This window comes from Nuphar pumila, chromosome 5, assembly GCF_984573655.1.
Source record: "Nuphar pumila chromosome 5, dmNupPumi1.hap1.1, whole genome shotgun sequence".
NCBI classification, from domain to species: domain Eukaryota; kingdom Viridiplantae; phylum Streptophyta; class Magnoliopsida; order Nymphaeales; family Nymphaeaceae; genus Nuphar; species Nuphar pumila.
In genome coordinates this window covers 132,506,264-132,528,399 of record NC_143253.1, presented here as the reverse complement: position 1 = coordinate 132,528,399, position 22,136 = coordinate 132,506,264, and the positions used below count along the sequence as shown (strand labels likewise).

General features: G+C 35.6%; 1 protein-coding gene and 2 long non-coding RNA genes across 4 annotated transcripts in view; 1 reads left to right on the top strand and 2 right to left on the bottom strand.

Moving 5' to 3' along the window:
* LOC149838794 (suppressor of RPS4-RLD 1-like) overlaps positions 1-22,136 on the top strand; it is a 116,252-nt gene that overhangs the window by 74,598 nt on the left and 19,518 nt on the right. For both annotated transcript variants that reach the window (XM_090006818.1, XM_090006819.1), the window contains one exon: positions 12,675-12,772. In XM_090006818.1, the coding sequence (XP_089862944.1) occupies positions 12,675-12,772 (98 nt within the window). The remainder of the gene's footprint in view (positions 1-12,674; positions 12,773-22,136) is intronic.
* LOC149838796 (uncharacterized) lies at positions 16,369-16,629 on the bottom strand. Its single transcript, XR_016431989.1, has 2 exons — positions 16,535-16,629; positions 16,369-16,442 (listed from the first exon to the last, which is right to left on the bottom strand). It is a non-coding gene; the product is annotated as an uncharacterized LOC149838796 (long non-coding RNA).
* On the bottom strand, positions 16,724-17,072 carry LOC149838795 (uncharacterized). Its single transcript, XR_016431988.1, has 2 exons — positions 16,946-17,072; positions 16,724-16,859 (listed from the first exon to the last, which is right to left on the bottom strand). It is a non-coding gene; the product is annotated as an uncharacterized LOC149838795 (long non-coding RNA).

Here is a 22,136-nt window from a genome sequence, read left to right as displayed (position 1 = left end):
ATAGACTTCTTTAAATATTCTTCACAAACAAAATGACAATCTATCTCTATATGCTTAGTTCTTTCATGAAACGTATGATTTCGAGCAATGTATATGGAGCTCTTGTTGTCACAACATAATCTTGTAGCATTCTGAAAATGAATTCCCATTTCTGAAATTAGTCGTTTTAGCCACACGATTTTCATGGTAGTAGTCGCCATTGCTCTATATTCAGCTTTTGTAGATGATAGTGAGACCTTTTGTTGTTTCTTGCACCTCCATGAAATCAACGATTCACCTAGAAACACACAAAAACCAGTTGTTGAGTGCTTATTATTTGGATCCCCTCCCTAATAAACATCAAAGTATGCAATAAGATCTAAGGAGGAAAGAGAGGATAAAAAAACTCCCTTATTTATTTTGCCTCTAATGTATTTGATAATTCTCATCATTGCACTCATATGAGTTAATGCTGGAGCGTGTTGAAACTGACTGGCTATATGTACAACATGAGCTATGTTTGGTATTGTAATACTTAAATACATAAGAGATCCCACAAGCTGTCTGAAGGGGGTTGGATTGTCTAAAAGAACTCCATCATTGGCTCGTATCTTCATTCTAACAGTCTCTGGGGTGTCCACAACTTTATCGTCTGATAGTCCTGACCTGTCAATAATATCTGAAGCAAACTTTATTTGTGACAATATGTACCCTCTGTTAGAGTATGATACTTCTATACCAAGAAAGTATGTTAGAAACCCAAGGTCTGTCATTTTAAAAGATTTTTTCAAAAACTGTTTTACTTTCTTGATTCCTTCTTTGTCACTCCTTGTAATCAACATATCATCTTATAAAAGTAAAATTATAATACCTGCAGAAGAATTCTTGATAAATAAAGCTGTATCAGTATAGCATGATTTAAAGTCATATCTTGTAATAACATTGTTAAAAGTATCAAACCAAGCTTTAGGTGCTTTTTTGAGACCATACAATGCCTTTTTTAATTTAAGCACTTTTCCTTAAGGAATTATCAATCCAGGCGGAACATCCATGTATACTTCCTCATTAAGATTTTCATTCAAAAAGGCATTTTTAACATCCATTTGAAATATATTTCAATTTTTAATAGCTGAAATAGCTACAAACATTCGAACAATGGTCATTCTGACAACAAGAGCAAAAGTTTCTTCGTAATCCACTATGTATTCTTGAGAATATCCTTTGTCAACTAGCTTGGCTTTATGCCTTTCCAATGATCCATCACTTTTGGTTTTTACTTTAAAACCCATCTACATCCTATAGTCTTCTTTCCAATGGGCAAATTTAGAATTTCTCAAGTGTTAGCTTCTTTAAGAGCGTCTAATTTTGTATGCATAGCTTTTATTCATTCAGGTAAATTTTTTGCTTCATTGTAACATGAGGGTTCAAAATATGAATGAATAGCTATAAGACATGCTCTATGTCTAGGGGAGAATGAGTCATAAGATGCAAATTTATTTGGAATTCTTGAGGTTCATTCAGATCTACGAATGATGATTTGTTCTGAAGGAATTTTTAATGCTTCATGGTTACTTTGATTTACACTTTCATTGGTTGCATTTTGATTTCTTCTAGTGTTTACTATTGGTTTAACTGTTGTTCTATCTTCAATAGGAGGTTCTACATAACTATTTTCATCATTAGACAACAGTTTAAACAAGAAAAAATAATCAAAATTTATGTCTTGTGGCGTGTTTCCTTCAAGTCCACTTTCATTTTCAACAAAATTGACATTTCTTGAGACAAGAAGTTCATCATTTTTTATATCATAGCATTTAAATCCTTTATGTGTTTCAGAGTAACCAATGAACGCACGGGGGATAGCTTTAGAGAATAATTTATCTCCTTTATCATTTAAAACATAACATTTACAACCAAAGATTCTCAGTCTTTGATAGCCAGGTTGATATTTGGATAATTTTTTAAAAGAAATTTCATTTGACAAAGTTTTTGAAGACATCCTGTTTATGAGATATACTGCGGTTAATGCAGCTTCAACCCAAAGATTTTTAGAAAAATTTATGACTTTAAGAAGGGTTTTTGTAGTTTTCATAATATGTTTGTGTTTTCTTTCTGAAATTCTGTTTTGTTGTGGGGTTCTAGGACACGATTTTTGATGTAAAATTCTTTTATTTTCTAAAAATTGTTTAAACTCATTTGACAAATATTCTCCTCCAGAGTCAGTTCTGAGAATTTTGAGCTTACTTTCAAATTGAGTTTTAATCATGTTATGGAATGTTTTGAAAGTTGCAAATACATTTGATTTAAACTTAAGAAAGTAAATCCAACAATATGTAGTGAAGTCATCGATAAACACAACATAGTAGGAGAATCCTCCTTTAGAAGCAACAGGAGCAGGACCCCACACATCCGAATGAACTAATTCAAAAGGCATTGAAGAGTAAAAAGTTCTTTGACCATACGGCAAGACTGTCATTTTACCTAGTAAACATTCTTTACCTTAAAATTTTCTTTATAAAGATTCTTGATAACATGTACAAAATTTAATTTCCTTATATTTGGATGCCCAAGTCTATGATGCCAAGTCCGTATATCTTTTGTTTGGGCAGTATTACAAATTGATTCCTTTGAAATACATAGGAAATTCATATAATAGTGATCTTTTTGCCTAAAACCTTTCCCAATCAATTTCTCGAACTGGCGATCCTGCACCCAACATTTACTTGATGAGAAAATGACATCATATCCATGATCTGAGATTTGAGAAACTGAAAGTAGGTTAAGATGAAGTTTTGGTATAAGTCTTATTTTTGGAATGTAAAATTTGTTATGTTTTGACAAGTTATTTTAAAAAATTTCAACACCCTCTATTTTCAAGGCAGTGCCATCGGGAGTAAAAATAAAAGATGCATTCAAATTAGGTTGACATTCGGATAATATAGACTTATGTGAGATCATATGAAAAGAAGCTCCTGAATCAAGAAGCGAAGAGCACATACCAGGAGGAGAAGATGATGGAATTGCCGCTCCTGAAATAGATCTTTTGAGTAATGGTTGCAATGCTTCCGTCAATTGAGACAATGATTTGGTGAGGTCTTTGAGATTCAGAGTATCCTCATATTGTTTTGATGGTGCAACGGCAACACGTTTTTCTTGAGGCCTATAGTTGTATCTAGGACATTGAGGCCTGATATGGTCATGTTCATTACAGTTATGGCAAATGATTTTTGATTCTCCTCTATTCTTGCTAAAATGATGAGGTTTATATGGCTTGATATAATTGTAAAATTGCCTACGAAGAGGCAATACACATACAAGCATAAATACTTTATGAAAGATGTGCACGAAGGCACTCACACAATACTTGAACAAAATACACACAAAAGCGTAAAAGTAGCAAACATGCACTAAGGCATGTATTTTATAGAAAAGATCAAATGCTTAAGACTCTCATGCTTAAGGAATAACAAGGGGGAACACCCCTATTTATACAAAAGCAAAGGGGTACAAGGGGGGCTCTCAAAGGAGTCGTTGGGGAGCCCTCAACGACTCTATTGGGGGGACGCCCAATGCACCTTTATGAAAAAGGAAAAAATAAAAAATAGAAAAAAATAAATACAAAAAAAATAAAAAGAAATTACAACATATTTCAAGTGGAATATGCGCAAGATGTGAAATTACAAGAATACCCTTTTCAGGTATAAGAAAATAAAATATGTATATGTATATATTTATATATATATAAAGATACGTATACATATATGATATATATGTATATGTATCTCTATATATATAAGTATATATATTTATACTTACAACAATGGCTTTGGAGATACATTTTAACACCCCCCTCAAACTTACGGTGCGATAACCACAAGTTTGTTAAGAAGGAAATGAAATCTGGGCGAACAAAGAGCTTTTGTGAAGAAGTCCGCAAGTTGATACTCAGACGTCACGTACGGTAGATCAATGACCTTCTTCAAGTATTCTTCTCTTACATAATGGCAGTTCATCTCTATATGCTTTGTTCGCTCGTGAAATGTGTGATTCTTGGCAATATAAATTGCACTTTTGTTGTCGCAGCATAACTTTGTTGGTTTTCTGATAAGCACTCCCATATCTTTTAAAATGCGTCGAATCCATACAATTTCCATGGTAATGGATGCCATGACTCTATATTGTGCTTCAGTGGACGACATAGAAACCTTCTATTGCTTTTTACATCGCTATGAAATCGAAGACTCTCTTAGGAAAACACAAAAGCCAGTGGTGGAGTGACGGTTATTAGGGTCACCTCCCAATCTGAGTCAGTATAAGCAAGTAATTTTAATTCAGAAGAGGAAGATAGAAATACTTCCTTATTCACTGTTCCCTTTAAATATCTGATGATGCGAAGAACAACACTCATATGAACTGTTGTAGGGGCGTGCTAAAACTGACTGGCGATGTGAATAGCACCTGAAAAATCAGGTCGAGTGATGCTAAGGTACATTAAAGAGCCTACCAACTGCCTTTAAGGAGTAGGATTGGTTAGAAGAACACCGTCATCAATCTTCATTTTTGATCCCACGGCTTTAGGAGTTTCGCAAATTTGTCATCAGAAATCCCTGACCTATCAATAATCTTACAAGCAAGTTTAGACTGAGATAGGAAGTAACCACATTGAGAATAGGCAACCTCAATTCTAAGAAAGTATGTCAGAAAACCCAAGTCTGACATCTCAAATTTTGAAGTCAAGACGGACTTAATACCCTTGACTCCTTGAACATCATCACCTGTAATTAACATGTCATCAACATAGAGCAATAGTATCACAATTCCTGCATCAGATTTTTTAGTAAACAAAGCAATATCAGTATAACAGGAGAAAAAACCATTTTCCAGCATTACATTGGTGAATCTATCATACCAGGCTTTGAGGGCCTGTTTCAAACCATAGAGGGCCTTTCGAAGACGAAGAACTTTATCTTTAGGAATCTTCATGCCTGGTGGGGCATCCATATAAACTTCTTCGTTAAGATCACCATTCAAAAAACATTTTTCACATCCATTTGAAAAATGTTCCAATTTTTAATAGATGCAATAGTAATAAGACATCTAACTGTAACCATTCGGGCTACAAGAGCAAAAGTTTCATCATAATCAATTCTATACTCTTGCCCATATCCTTTTGCGACTAAGCGAGCTTTATACCTTTCCAGTGATCCATCGCTCTTAGTCTTAACCTTAAAAATCCATCGACAACCTATAGTTTTCTTTCCTATGGGTAGAGTTTGAAAATCTCAGGTTTCAGCCTTCCTAAGAGCGTTAAGTTCATTTTGCATAGCTTCTTGTCATTCTATACATTTTTTAGCTTCTTCAAAATTTCTAGGTTCAAAATAAGAGTGAATAGCACTAAGACAAGCCCTATATCGGGGCGAGAAGGGATCAAACGAGACAAAACGAGTTGGAGGTCTCCTATTCCTTTCAGATCTTCTATGGTCGAGAGTAGGAACAAACTCACTATATTGATCAATAGCACTTCTAAAGGTATCTTGGTTTCTTCGAGAATAGGTTATTGGATCACTTGAAATTCTACCTTCTTGTTCATTGGGTGAGTTATATTCACCAACATCACCATTATGGTTTGATGATGCATCATTATCACTAGATATGTCATCATTGCTAGACAATAAGTCAAATAAGGAGTAATCAACATTTTCTTGTTGGGAAACATTTTTTTCAAAGTCGCTTTCATTTTCTAAGAATGTTACATTTTTTGAGACATATAACTTATCATCTCTAAGGTCATAACAACGAAACCCTTTTTGAGTTTCAGAATATCCGAGAAAGGCACAAGGAATAGCCTTGGGAGAGAGTTTGTCATTTTTATCAGTAAGTATAAAACACTTACACCCACAGACTCGTAACCTATTATAATCAGGTTCAAGCTTATGTAATACCTCAAAAGAAGATATTTTTCCCAATATCTTAGATGGTAAGCGATTTATCAGATAAACAAAAGCAAGAGATGCTTCAGCCCAAAAGTTTTTAGGAATGTTTTGGGATATAAGAAGGGTTCTAGTGGTCTCAATGATGTGCCTATGTTTCCTTTCGGCCAACCCATTTTGTTGAGGAGTTTTAGGAGAAGACCTTTGGTGAACAATTACGTTATCCTTAAGGTCCTTCTTAAATTGATTTGAGAGATATTCTCCTCCAGAATCACTTCTAAATATCCTTATGTTACTGTTGAATTGATTCTTGATCATTGTATGAAAAATTTTGAAACACGAAAATACTTCATGTTTGAACTTAAGAAAATAGATCCACGAATATCTGGAAAAGTCATCCACAAAAATTACATAGTAAGAAAAGCCTCCTTTTGAAGCAACAAGTGCGGGTCCCCAAACATCTGAATGAACAATTTCGAAAGTTTTAGAAGACAACATAGTTCTTTGCTCAAAAGGCAAACTCCACATTTTTCCGAGAATACAATCATTACAAAAAAATGAACTTTTACATAGGTCTTTTGTAAAGTATAAATAAGATAACTTGGTGATATTAGGATGACCAAGTCTTTGTGCCACACATTTATATCTTTGTGTCGGGTAACATTACAAAAAAATTTTGGAACTTGAAGAGAGTCCATATAGTATAAGTCATCCTTCCTAAAGCCTTCCCCAATCAATTTCCCGGACTGACAATCCTGTATTAAACATTTATCACAAGAGAATTTAATATCGCAACCATGGTCCGAGAGTTGAGAAACAGAGAGAAGGTTTAAGTTTAGTTTAGATATAAATCTAGTTTTTGGAATAAAAAAGTCTTGACTTTCAAAATTACCTATGCCTTTAATTTCAAGAGAGGTTCCATCCGCAGTGAAAACAAAAGATGGAGAAACATTTTTTGAGTAATCGGAAAGCGAAAATATGTTTGGGGACGTGAAAAGATGCACTGGAGTCCAAAAGCCAAGAGACTTTACTTCGAGAGGAAGGAGTAGACACGGCGGCACCGGAGGTAGCTCTCTTGAGGAGCTATGTCACATGGGTGCGGGTGCGGGGATTCGACACTTCCAAAAAACCCGGGTGCGGGGGTGAGGCAGGGGCAAAAATGTATATATATATATATATATATATATATATATATATATATAGAGAGAGAGAGAGAGAGAGAGAGAGAGAGAGAGAGAGAGAGAGAGAGAGAGAGAGAGAGAGAGAGAGAGAAAAGGTATGGGGGTTCCCCCGGCGCGGGTCAGGGTTTAGTTTTTTTTTGCTGGTGTGTTTGTTTGAAGACTTGTTACCCACGTTCTGCTTGTTGTGTACTTTGGCTCAACGGGACAAAATTGATGAACCGAAAGGATTGGCAATCTGATCGACCCAACCTGCTGCGTTCTGCTGACTGTCATGATTCAATCACGTCTGAAACTCCCTGGTCTTCACGAAAAAAAATATAAGTGAAAGGTTTGACGTGGTTTGTTGGCGAGAGAGCCTTCACGAGGCCTACGACGCCACTGCCACGCCACTGCCTAGGGTTCTTCAAATTTCATTTTATATACAGTTGCACACAGTTGACAGCTAAAAGAAATTTATTGGATTTGACATGTGGAAAAGAGAGGTCTACACAAGGCTACGGCTAGAGCACCCATCTCGTCAGGAGAAAAGTGAATACTAATAGCCACCAAGGCCCTACCACCACCATTATCATTTATTATGGAGAGAGAAAATACTTGACGAAAAAGGATTTGGATGGTTGAAGCATAAAGACTTCAAAAGGCTCTTGAATTTTGGTTTTAATTTTTGAGGAAGATGGATCATCATTTCCAAGTTAACAGTATGTTTTCCAATGCTGTGAATTAATTGTTTGGAGGCAGGAATAGCATGGGATGCCAACAAAGCTCGTCAGATGTTGTGGACACAAGTGCCCCTTTATAAAACAAGAGCAGCAACAACAAGCAGCTGTCAGCAGAATTTTTTTTTAAATCCGCAGCACATTTCACAGAAAAAATCCAAACAAAAATGGACCGAAATGACCCTGGGTGCGGTCAACGCACCCAGGATTAGGTTGACCGCACCCGCACCCGCACCCGCACCCGCACCCGCACCCGCGTTGACGCGGGTGCGGCACCCTGCTAGCCAAACCCCTGTGACATAGTTGAGGAGAGGTTGAAGGGCTTCCATTATTTGACTTAGAGAGAGAGATCCACTTGAAGATGCCTCATCTTTTTGCGGTACACCGGTGGTAGCTATTGCGAGAAGCTTCTTCCATTTGGGACATATGGGTTTGATATGCCCCGGTTCTTTACAGAAATGAGAAATAATTTTGCTATAGTCCTTTTTCCCTCTTTGCCCACCATTTTCACTTTGATTTTGTGGTTTAAACTTTAAAGTGAGGAGGACGATAGGTTTTTACATTGTTTCTGGGTCTTGATACGACATTGACCCCATTGTTTTCTTCATAATTATAAGGAACCGCAAGAACATTTGATCCTTGTTTACATAAACCCATACGAGTCTCCTCACCACTTAATTTGGTGAGTACTTCTTTAAGAGAGGGACGAGTAAACGATGATAGAAGAGATCACCTTATTTGCTCAAATTCGGGCCTTAGCTTATTCAAAAAGTTGAAGAACCGATCTTCTTCAAGTTGCTTGTGACGGAGTTCAATCGCCTCTCCACTCCATTTTGGTTCAAGCATGGCAAGCTCGTCCCAAATGGAAGAAAGATCGGCAAAATATTCTCTAATAGTCATTTCACCTTGAGTAAGAGAGAGAGTCTTCTTTTGAAGGTAATACTTATGAGATAAGTCCCTTGACGTATACATTTTCTCAAGATAATGCCAAGCTTCCGATGCTTTCTTGAACTTAATAATGTTGGCATTAATCTTAGTTTCAACAGATGAGAAAAACCAAGAAAGAATCTTGAAATTTTTCATTTCTCATTCATCGTGCTTCTTAGAATACTCTTCAAGGGCTTTGATTCTTTCTTCTCCTTCAAGAATCTTGATTTCACTTCCGTTTACCACGGTAATTTTGGGTTCCGGTTTCAGAATTGTGCCTTTCACGTAACCCTATAGCCCCTTTCCTTTTACGTGAGCCTCCATATTCCCGGCCCAAACATGATAGTTGGACTCATTTAGTTTGAAGCCAAGAGCAAAATGAGACTCTTTTTCACCCATTAAGGAGTAAAGAGAAAGGGAGAAAATGCGTACCAACACAAGATTTCAAAAACTGACTTGCACAAGATTCTTCTAAAATATTTGAGAAGCAAGATCCACCACTTCAAACTTCAATGATTCGAAAGCACACTTTTCAAGGCACTCGAAAAAGAAGAATCCTACGATCCTCTATCACCAACCTCGCTCTGATACCATGTAAAATTGCCTACGAAGGGACAATATGCATACAAGCACAAATACTTTATGAAAGATGTGCGCGAAGGCACTCACACAATACTTGAACAAAATACGCACAAAAGCGTAAAAGTAGCAAACATGCACTAAGGCATGCATTTTATAGAAAAGAGCAAATGCTTGAGACTCTCAAGCTTAAGGAATAACAAGGGGGAACACCCCTATTTATACAAAAGCAAAGGGCCCCCAACGACTCTATTGGGTGGGGGAACCCCAATGCACCTTTATGAAAAAGGAAAAAATACAAAATAGAAAAAAAGAAATACAAAAAAATAAAAAGAAATTACAACATATTTCAAGTGGAATATGCGCAAGATGTGAAATTACAAGAATACCCTTTTCGGGTATAAGAAAATAAAATATGTATATATATATATATATATATTTATATATATATATATATAGAGAGAGAGAGAGAGAGATACGTATACATATATGATATATATGTATATGTATCTCTATATATATAAGTATATATATTTATACTTACAACAATGGTTTTGGAGATACATTTTAACAATATTGTCCTGGTTTTGATGCGGCAAGTGCACAATCCTCTTCTTGGCCATTGCTAAAAATAACAAGCACACTAATATTTTTTCATATTTAGTCTAGTTTATTCTCCACTAAGCTTAGTGAAAATCTCATGAATAGGAGGAGAAGATGAAGATAATAGCAAGGAAGCCCTTGTTTGTTCAAACTCGGGTCTCAAACCATAGAGAAAAACAAAGAGTTTATCTTCTTCAACTTGAACTTTTCGCATTTCTATACACCCACCTTCTCATTTGGGTTCAAATTGGGCAAGTTGGGTTCATATGGAAGATAACTCTATAAAGTAATCTCTTACATTTTTATCTTCTTGTTTGAAATTTCTAACTTTTTCTTGGAGATAATACTTGTGAGCTATATCTTTTTCGTTAAACATATCTCTAAGATATTCTCATGCTTCATTTGCCTTTTTAAAGCATAATAGGTTTGAGACAATTTTTGTCTCAACTCCACTTAGCATCCATGAAATAAATTTTGCGTTTTTCATTTCTCATTCATCCAATTTCTTGTAGTATTCTTTCATGGCTTTGTTTCTTTTGTCAAGACTAGTCTCAATCCCATTTTCACCTAATATAATTTTGGGAGTAGGTTCAAGAATAGTACCTCTTACGAATCCCCACAAACCTTGACCCTTGATGAATTTTTCCAAGTGTCCCGCCCAAATGTTATAGTTGCTTTCTTAAGTTTGGCGGAATAAAGTTGGAGTTGCTTGTGTTGTGTGGGAAAAATACACCTATAGTGAATTAGAAGAGAAAAAATAATCACCACCACGAAAGAGAATAAGCACCCTTTTTGAGGCAGCCTACCAAATGCACGGTTGATCATACACCACGCTCTGATTCTATGTGAAAAGCCTTACAAACAATCAAGTTTTCAAATAACTTGATACTTCAAATACTCAAAACATATGATAGCATAAAATAACATTCAAATGCTTTACACCACAAAATAAGAGAAGTGCGTCAATGGACCTTATTGATAAACATAAGGGGACAAAACCCCTCTTACTATTACAACTGTTACAATGGGCTCACAGCCCTTATTTATAAAGCATTACAACTCTTAAAGAGTCGTTGGGCTATTCCCAACGGCTCTAATTAGAGCAGTTGGGAATAAGCCCAACAACTCTTATTTTAATTACTGTGTGCAACAGTCAGTGGCTGACTACACTGTACACGTACAAAAAGAGTACACAAAAAGTGAAATGTAAATAAAATGAAAAATTACAGAAATAAGAAAATAAAAATACAAGAATATATGTATATACTTTAAATATTTATTTATATACATATACTTATACATACACATACTCTTGTATTACGAAGAGTGTATATATATATATATATATTCAAGTATATACATATATGTATTATTTTCTAACAATCTTATCCCCACAACATTTGTATGTTAATTCATTCTGCAATTCAACATTTGTTATTACTCACTGAAAGAACTTTGCAAAAAGGTGTGAAAGCTTTTAGTGAAAAATTGAAAATATAAAGTAAGATTGTGTAGAGGAAAACAAAGATATAAAAGAATCAGGACCGATGACCTTGATGTACTTGTGTTCTCCTCACTCTTAAGATCTTTAGGTTTGAAAAAAAACATTATATATATGTATGTATAACTTGGATCAGCCATAGGTACATGATGCTACATATTGTTCATAGTGAGTTGTGTCACAGGGACACCATTTTTGGTGTCATAGGTGACATGATACCAAACTACATCTGGCGCAAAGTTTGTTGCATGTTGTGAATGAGGTCAAACCTGTGCTGTATGTGGTCGAACATGAAATATCCTGTTGGATTAGAAGTATGGTGTTATCATTTCAAAAACACAAGTTGTGCAACCTATCTTCTCATTTTAAAATTTCAAAAAACACAAAAGATTATTGACTTGTGCAACCTATCTCTCACCCTCTTCCCTTATTAATATGATCAGATACTGACACTCTCTCCCTCTCTCCTCTCCCCCTTTACATGCTATTTGAGATGGTCGGACGTGACACCCTGAGAATCATTTAAAAAGTGATATAGGGAGTCATGTGAAATATTGATTAAGTGATAGAGGTAAGAGAGAACTTCTTGAAATGAAAATCACAGTCAATAGCTATATCATCTTATTAGAATTTTTTTTGATGAGAGTAACACAAATATACTTTGACAAAAGTACAAAATATCCAAAAGAACACCTTAATTGCAAACTTTTGTAGCAATTCATGCAAACTTTGTTACATATATTGCAAATCTAGGAAACTTCAACTAAGGCTAACAACATGAGTGAGCCACTATATGGTACTTTTGAGCCTAAGAATTGGGATTCCTACCTAGTCTAAGCGCTTCGAATATCTATGCTCCGAATCCAATTAAGCCAGATCAAATTTGGTTTGCTCTAGTTAATTTTTACACTTAAACCAATTCTGAGCCATTTCCATTCTAGAAGCAATTGCTCTCTACCTCAAAGATGGGTTTATATGCCAAGAAGGTTACTTTTTATATTTTATGTAGTAAAATAGTAAAATGATGTGCCTCGACTGATGTACAAGTGTGAGTTTAGAACTTTTTATTTTGAATTAAAGAGTGAGTGAATGTGTGTGTCCTCCTGTCTTATTTTTTTTTTAAATTTTCTAATTTGTATCTTGTACTATCAGTTGGTGTCTGTGTGTTGTGACATAGATAGTGAGTCTCCTTCATTTGTCAATTTCAGTTTGGAGATTTGCATACAACATGCTATTTACATGTGAACTTTCCATGCAGACCCTATGTAACGATTATTGTGGTGAAGCATATGGATCAACGGATATGGATGCACTAAAAAAAATACAGCAGGGGATATTAAGATTGGTTTATTACTGGTAATCAATTGTCTCTCATTCTATTTTTATATTTGCAGAAGCACAAGCACACAAGCTCACACACACCTTAATTTCTGAAATTTCATGAGGGCATCTTCTCATTGAAATCTACCCAAAGCCCTTCAATGCTACTAGAGCCATTTGAATGACAGGAATCCGGCTGTGAGTAGGGTTGCAAACAGGTTGGATCCAGGTCAGACCTAGGCAAAATTGGGTCCTTGATCTGCTTTTATGATAGTGGATCCAGATCTGACTCAGAACATAGAGAGAGTTCTGGATTTTGGACTGTTTCTTCCTTTTCTGTTATTGGATTCAAGGCCCAAAAGGTGCCTCGAAAAATTTCTTCAGTGGTGGCTGTCTTGTAATTAACATATGGTGAAAGATGCCTCCCTTGAAAAACCTCTTCAGCGGTGGCAATGGGTGTAATACTTAACTTTTACAGTGGTGGCAATGGCAGTCTGGTAATCAACCTACCCATGCTCTCTTGTTGCAAACCATGTACATTTACTGGTCTGACGGGTCGGTTGGATCGGAACTTGACAGTTTTTTGTTTATTCGGACTGAACCCAAAGGCATGGGTTTTGTATTCGGTCCATTTTTAAAACATAACATCTTTTCTTGACCTGGATCTACTCCTATTGTCTTCAGTTGGGTCAGAACAGGGTTACCGGAAACTCCACTTACATGTGGGAAACTCATTTCCTGGGACACCATTTCTGTAACCGGAAACCATGCGTTTTCAAAACTTGTGGGAAACTTCCAAAAAGGCATGGGAAACCCGTTTCACATCACATGGGAAACCTACTAAGTTTTTCTTAAAATAAGAATCTTTTTTTCAATGAAAAGTTGAGACGTGTTATTCAAAATTATAATTACTTATTTTAGTTGTAATCAATGTAGTAATATATTGTATTAAATTTTTTATTAGTCCTTACTATTTATCATAATATTAGTAAAAAAGTAAGCTATTATGTGAACTTATAATATTCTTTGTCCATATTGTCAACATTTGCACTTTTGCTCCACACACACAATATATATATATATATATATATATATATATATATATATATATATATATATATATATATATATATATATATATATATATATCACATTTCCCCGTTTCACATGAACTTTAAAAAGTCCCGTTTCCCGTTTTCATTTGCCAACACGTTTCTTATTTCCATTTCCCTTTCTGGCAACCTTGGGTCAGAATCAGGCCAAGAGCTGACCTGTTTGCAACCCTAGTTTTGAGATATATTCTTGTCACTTTGGATGTTTAGCATGATGCTCACCAACCAGTCCTTGTGATGCCTGAGGACCAGCTCCAATCATCATTCATCTGAAGCAGTGATTGGAGAACGGATCCTTTTTTTTAACCAATTCCTGTTTCCATCTAATATTTATCAAACAAAAGAAATATAATGGTTATTTTTCTAGGTCTGAGTGATGTGACTGGGAGGGAAACGGTGGTTAGTGGTGTGATAAGAGTTAGGTTATTTTCAAGAAAGAAAAAGAGGGCATTGAAGCGACAGGTGGTGTTGGCACAGGATGGAATTAGATGGCAATCGTTAGAAGTTGCATTCATCTTCAGAAATCAGTCAATTTCTTGTTGATATTTATGGACATAGATAGCAAGAACACCTTACGCACACACATGAATTATGTTGTACTGATGCATTCTTTGTTGTGTAACAAAAATTGACTTACAAATCATGGCAATTATGTTCTTATCATCTATGATCCAACACAGGAAACCCAGCCAATCTTTCGGGTTTCATGTGCGTATGGAGTTTAGCATGGATAGGGATATGACGTGAAATTTGTATGTAATCGAACAACCATAAGATACTGTGGTGCACTCTTAATTTTCGTGGATCTAAATCCAAAACCAAAAACTGTTAAAATGTAAACTGTAATACATATATATTATTTAATATTATTATATTTTTCCTTTTATTATTTCCTTTTTCTATTTTCCTTTATTTTTTTTTAGCATCTAGTTCAATAGAAACTAGATATTTGATCTGTTGGAACTTGACCGTGCAAATAGCTGTTGAACTGTAGTCCAACAACTATAATAAGAGCCGTTGGACTAGAGTCCAACGTCTCTTTTGGAGAGCTCAAAATGAGCTCTCCTCTCTCTTTCACTTTTTTGTATATATAGGGGTGAACCCCTTCAATGTAAATTACTATGCTTCTTAAGCATTTTGTGCATGAATAAAGTATTATTTATTTTTCAAGTGTTCTTCTTTTTATACCCTTTCAAGGGTCATGCTTGTAGTGTCTCCAATAGACACTTCTTTGTGAGTTATTCGTGCATTTGTTGAAGACCACCATTTCATTACATGATATCAGAGCTACGGAATCCTTAGATCTTGAAATGCTTTCGTCTCGATTTTCGTGCCACATTTACAAAAAGTGTTTCATCACCTTGTTCTTGGCTCAAGAAGATTTGTTTGAAGAAAGGCGAACTTGTGTTATAAAAAATTTGGTTTTGTATTCTCTCTCTTATTCCCTTGTTTACTCTTTTTCTTTTCTTTTCTTTTTTTTCTCTCTCCTCCTATTTATTCCTCTCTTAGCCTTGTAAAAGATGGATGACAATGATAAGATCACCATCAGTCCTATGAAGCTAAATGATACTAACTATGTAATGTGGGCTTCGATTATGAAGCACCATATTTGGAGAAAAGGTTTATGGGGTATAGTGGATGGTTCTGATTCGGAACCTAAACTATCTCTTACCAAGAAAGAGGGTGATAAAAAGGTTCCTCTAACGGAGGAAGAGAAGAATAAGGCGTTAGCCACTTATGAAAAGAAATGGAAAGAGTGGAGGATAGGGCATGCAAAAATTATGTCATGGCTCATCAATAACATAGACATTAAAAAATGCTCTAGTCTAGCTAAGTTTGAGCATGTCGATAAGGCTTGAAAATACCTCAAAAACATGTATTCCCTTAAAGATATTGCACATGTGTGCAATTTACAAGACAAAGTTCGGGCCAGTGTTGTGAAAAGCGTTGAGGCGTAGCGAGGCGCTCCACCAAAATCTGAGGCGAGGCGTAAGCCTCGAGGCGCAAAGCGTAAGCCTCAAATAAATTTTTTTAACTTAAAAAAAACTATAAAAATGATCTAAAATTATAAATAAATAAGGAATGCTTTATTGATGAAGCGCCAACCAACACGAAATAAAAAATCTCAAATAAATACAAAAAAAATATGAGATTAACATGTAAAAGTAACATTAATGCAACAACTTGATCTATATAAGTATCTAATTGCATAAATATGAGCATTCATTCAATAAAAAACTAACATTAACAACAAAATGCATATTAGCACTAACAACATCATGTCATAATTAAAAAATGCATGTTAACATTAACAACCAAATGTTAATGTATTTGTCCAGAATTCTTCAAAATGAGAGTGTTAAAATTCACAATTACAACTGAAAGTCCCAAAAAACATATAAATGACCAATAGCTCTATGATATGAATTAGGGCCTAGGCTCTTGTTGTGTCTCGTCATCATCAATATTTAAGTCTTCCATATCATCATATGAAGAATCCATATAAATAGGTTCTTCATCTTCATTCTCTGACTCTTCATCATCTACACTTTCTTCATCCACGTCCTCAATTACTTCTTTTGCTTTTCTTTTTCCTTTAATAAAAAATCATGTATTAAATATTTATGTTATGTAATTAAAAAAATACATTTATATTCATAGCTAGGTAAAAGGAATATAACTTTACCTCGATCTCTTGAAGACATGTCTTGCCTAGAACCACTTTGTGAAACATGAGGTGAAGTGACTTTTTCAATAGGCACATGCTCAATGGCATTTATGTTGAAGTTCGGATCCAACCATGAATCCTCCAACCAATTGGGATCACTTGGCAACACAGGATCTTCCTTCTCCACAATCCACTCATCGTCTGAGTCTATATGATCTAGACATATAGGGTCTTTGGTAGCCCTCCTCTTCATATTTCTCTCTCTTAATTTCATATTGTACATTACAAAAACCAATGCATTCATCTTCTCTTGTTCAAGTCTATTCCTTCGTTTTGTATGCACCTATAATTTCAAATCATTGATAATCAAATATAAGATAATTAAACATATAAAAATGTATTTCAAAAATAAAATACAAAGTCACAAACCAATGAGAAAGTACTCCAATTCCTCTCACAGCCCGATGCACTGCATGTCAAACTTAAAATTCGAATTGCAAAATTCATCAACTCAGGATTTTCGTGCCCAAATGAACTCCACAAATCAGCTGCATTTAAATACAACAACAACAACAACAACAACAACAACAACAACAACAACAACTACGCTTTCATCCCAAAACAATTGGGGTCGGCGATATGAACCAAAAAAGAAAATCATTCTGGGTCTTCCACATGAATCCTTCTCCTCCAATCATTTCTATTCAATGCCATGTCCTCGGTGAGGTTCAAAGCATTCATATCCTTTCCTATCACCTCCATCCATGTCTTCCTAGGCCTACCTCGACCTCTTTTAACTAATATATTTTCCCATTTCTCCATCCTTCTAATTGGAGCATCATTAATTAGGCCTTCGCCGAATATGTCCAAACCACCGTAAACGATTCTCTCTCATCTTATTTTCAATGGGTGCAACGCCTACCTTCTTACGTATCTCCTCGTTCCGAATCTTATCTTTTATTATATTTCCACATCCATCTCAGCATACGCATCTCAGCTACACTCATTTTTTGAATATGATGTCTCTTGGCAGCCCAACATTCCGTACCATATAGTAAAGCGGGCCTAATAGTCGTCCTATAAAACTTTCCCTTCAACCGCAATGGCATTCTACGATCGCACAATACTCCAGTTGCACTTTTCCATTTCATCCACCCAACCTTTATCCTATGATTTACATCTCCATCAATTTCTCCATACCTTTGAATGATAGATCCCAAATATTTGAAGCAATCATCCACCAGTACTTCTTGCTCACCAAGCTTCACTACACTCCCATCACTACTTCGTTGCTTACTAAACCGACATTCCATGTATTTTGTCTTACTCTTACTTAACTTAAAACCTCTTGCTTCCAATGTCTGTCTCCATAATTCTAACTTAGCATTAACCCCAGCTCTAGACTCATCAATCAAAACAATATCATCAGCAAACAACATACACCACGACACATTATATTGAATTGATCTCGTAAGCTCATCCATCACTATAGCAAATAGGAAAGGGCTTAAAGCAGATCCTTGATGTAACCCAACCGTTATAGGAAAATTGGTTGTCACCCCTCCACAAGTGCGGACATTGGTTACCACTCCTTCATACATATCCTTAATTATACTAATGTACTTGAGAGAAACACCTTTCTTCATCATTGTCCACCAGAGAACGTCCCTAGGTACTCTATCGTATGCCTTCTCCAAATCAATAAAAACCATATGCAAATCTTTGTTCCTCTCTCTATTTCTCTCAATAAGTTGTCTAAGAAGATGTATAGCTTTCATAGTTGATCTTCCAGGCATAAAACCAAATTGGTTCTCCGATATCATGACAATCTTCCTCAACCTAGACTCAATCACACTCTCCCAAAGTTTCATAGTATGACTCATGAGTTTTATACCACGATAGTTTGTGCAATCTTATATATCACCCTTATTCTTATATAGAGGCACCAAAGTACTCTTCCTCCACTCATTAGGCATCTTATTTGTCCACCAAATCTTGTTAAAAAGATTTGTCAACCATTCTAAACCTTTCTCTCCCAAGCATTTCCAAGCCTCGATAGGTATACCATCTGGGCCAACTGCCCTTCTTGATTTCATTTTCTTCAAAGCCTCTGCAATTTCTTTCTTTTGAATCTTGCGCATGAAGTCACGATTCATTTCATGAAAACGAATGGACAAGTCTCCAAGATCTTGAGCATGACTTTCATTAAATAGCTTATCAAAATAATCTTTCCATCTCTCCTTAATCTCCTCATCTTTGACTAAAACCCTTTGTATTTCATCTTTGATACATCTAACCATACCCAGATCCCTCGATTTCCTATCTCTCATCTTTGCAAGCCTATAAATATCCTTCTCGCCCTCTTTGGTATCCAACTTGTCATAAACCTCCTTATATACCTTATCCCTCGCGTTCCGAACTACTTTTTTTGCTTCCTTCTTTGCTATCAAATACTTCTTCAAATTCTTATTATCACGACTCTTACTTAGATTTCTATAACACTCTCTTTTAACCCTAATAGCTAATTTGACATCCTCATTCCACCACGATGTATCCTTACCTAGCGGTGCACCGCCTTTAGACTCACCCAATACCTCCTTAGCCACCTTTCTCATGCCACCCGCTATCTTATTCCACATTGATTCTGAATCCTCCTCGAGACACCAATCAACTTCCTTAACTACCTGCTTTACAAACATTCCTTGTTTAGCTCCTTTCAGTGCCCACCACTTAATTCTAGGATCTATCCTATGTCTATCCCTTTTGCGGCATTGTCTAATTCTAAGATCTAAAATTAAGACTTTATGTTGTGTATGTTAAAATGTATCTCCTAAAAATCATTATTGTAAATATAAATATATATATTTATATACATAGAGATATATTTACATATAATATATTATATGTACATATATCTCTCTATATATAAATATATATATTTATATATATTTACCCAAAATGGTATTTTTGTCATTTCCTGTTTTGCGCATATTCCCTTTTGGAATATGTTGTAACTTTCTTTTTTTTTTGTAATTCTTTTTTTCTTTTTATTTTTGACATTTTTTAATGTGCATTGGGGGTCCCCCAATAGAGTCGTTGCCCCCCCCCCCCCCAACGGTCACAAATGTGACCATTGGGGGCTCCCAACGACTCCTTTGGGAGCCCCCCCTTTGCACCTTCTTGCATTTGTATAAATAGGGGTGTTCCCCCCTTGTATTTCTTAAGCTTGAGAAACTCAGGCATTTGGTTCTTTCTATAAAATACATGCCATTGTGCATGTTTATTATTTTTACGCTTTTGCGTACTTTGTTCAAGTGTTGTGAGAGTGCCTTCATGCACATCTTTTCTATATTATTTGTGCTCGTATGTGTATTGTCTTTTCATAGACAATTTCACAGTGTAGCTACACTTTCTCTCGGTATAACCTTACAATTGATGCAACAACCCCTATCTCTCTTTCTAAGTAGGAAAAAATCTATCTGACTCGTACTAACCCCACTTTTAAATGTTACTAGGTGAGACTCCCTCTTCCTAAACCAAGTGTTTGCCAAGATCATATCATAGGACAAACCAAAATCTAAAATCCTTTCTCCACTTTCGTTTCTTTCTCCTATACCATAGTCTCCATGGATACTCTCAAATCCATCCCTACTAATGCCTATATGCCCATTAAGGTCACCGCCGATGTAAAGCCTTTCTCCATAAGATAGCCCTTGAACTACTCCATCTAAATCTTCCCAAAATTGACGCTTAATGGAATCATCTAAACCTACTTGAGGTGCATAAACACTAATAATATTAATAATCTCCGAACCTAATACTAATTTAATAAGTAAAATCCTATCACCTTTCCTATGGACCTCAACTACATTATCTATAAACTTACGACTCATAACAATCCCTACTCCATTCTTATTCCTATTTATTCTTGTATACCAAATCTTATATCCCCAAGGTTCTATCACTTTTGCTTTCTCACCTACCCATTTGGTCTCTTGTAAACATAAAATATCAATCTTTCTCCTACACATAACATCTACTAACTCTACCAACTTACCTGTTAAAGATCCTATGTTCTAAGTGGCTAACCTAATTTTATGGTCTTGGACTAACTTCTTTACCCCCACCCGTCCAACAAAGTGAGGGAACCCTTGCCTATTTTACACCACACCCGGGCGCCGGTGTGACGCGTCGCTTCCGGGCGACGACGTAGCAACCCTTGCCCATTTATCACTGCCTCCGGGCCTATAGAGTACATCCCGTCGCTCAGTAGGGAATGCCCCAACGAAATTCTCATATTGGTTCATATTCATAGGGTATGACTAAGTTTTTATGCTGGCTGTCACAGGCCTACCGCAACCCTCCTCCTTTATCCGGGCTTGGGACCGACAGTGGATAACTAAACAGTTATACACAGGCGGAGTTAGCTGCATTCAAATAAAATAATAAAAAATTGATAAAAACATTAAGAATGTCATAATTAACAAAAACATAAAAAAAATATTGACAAATAACAACATAATTGCAAACTTACCAGGACTTTTTAATTTTCTTGTTGTAACAGCTGCCTCTCTGCCAAACAAGTCCTTTGCCTTTTTAAATGCATCGATTTGTGTTGTAGTTTTCAACCGAATATTTGCATCAGAAACTAATTTTTCAACACAATCATAAAAGCCACCCATAACTTCTCCATCAGGGTTGAAGTTGTCAACATAATGAAAATGTGGATTTAAATAATAGGCTGCTGCATGCAAAGACTTATGAAGTTGAAAGTCCCATTGTCTATCAATGATATCCCAAATAGGTTTATATTTTCTTTGGACATTGTCAAGGTTTGAAGCAATTTCCTCCTTCGCTCTATCCATTGCCTCATACAAAAATCTCATAGCAGGTTCGTCTGCATCAACAAGCCGCAACACTTTCACGAGAGGTAGTGTAGCTTTAATTGCATATGATATGGCAGCCAAAAACTTATGATCATTAAGAACAATACAAGAAATGTTCTTAGCATCATATTTCTTATAGTAATTAGATGTTCTAAAATTTGAAGATAAGAACATCGACTTTAACTCTTTCTTATAACATCCAATACTATGAAGTGTAAGATATGTTGTGGCAAAATGAGTGACGGCTAGACGCAGAAGTTCTTTCTTCTTTGTGAATTTTCTCATTAAATTTAATACCCATGCATGACTATAAATGTATCTTGTAAATTTTTTTGCCTTTTCCACTGTATCTTTAAAAATTGATATCTTTCCAATATCTTCTAACATAAGATCCAAGCAGTAGGCTGCACATGGTGTCCAAAAACATGTTTTTCCTGCCGTTAACATATTTCCAGCTGCCACATAATTTGGTGCATTATCTGTAATGAATTGCACCACATTACTTTCACCAACTTCTTTAACAACTTCTTCAAACAACTTACACAAATTTGCACCAGTTTTTTCCATGTCGCTGATGTCAACGGACTTCAAAAATACTGTCCCAGATGAGCTGTTCATAAGAAAATTAATTAAGTTTCTTCATTTCCCATCTGTCCAACCATCTGCCATAATATTGCAACCAACCTTTGGCCACTCTTTTTTGAACTCTTTCAAAATTTCATGAGTACAATCTA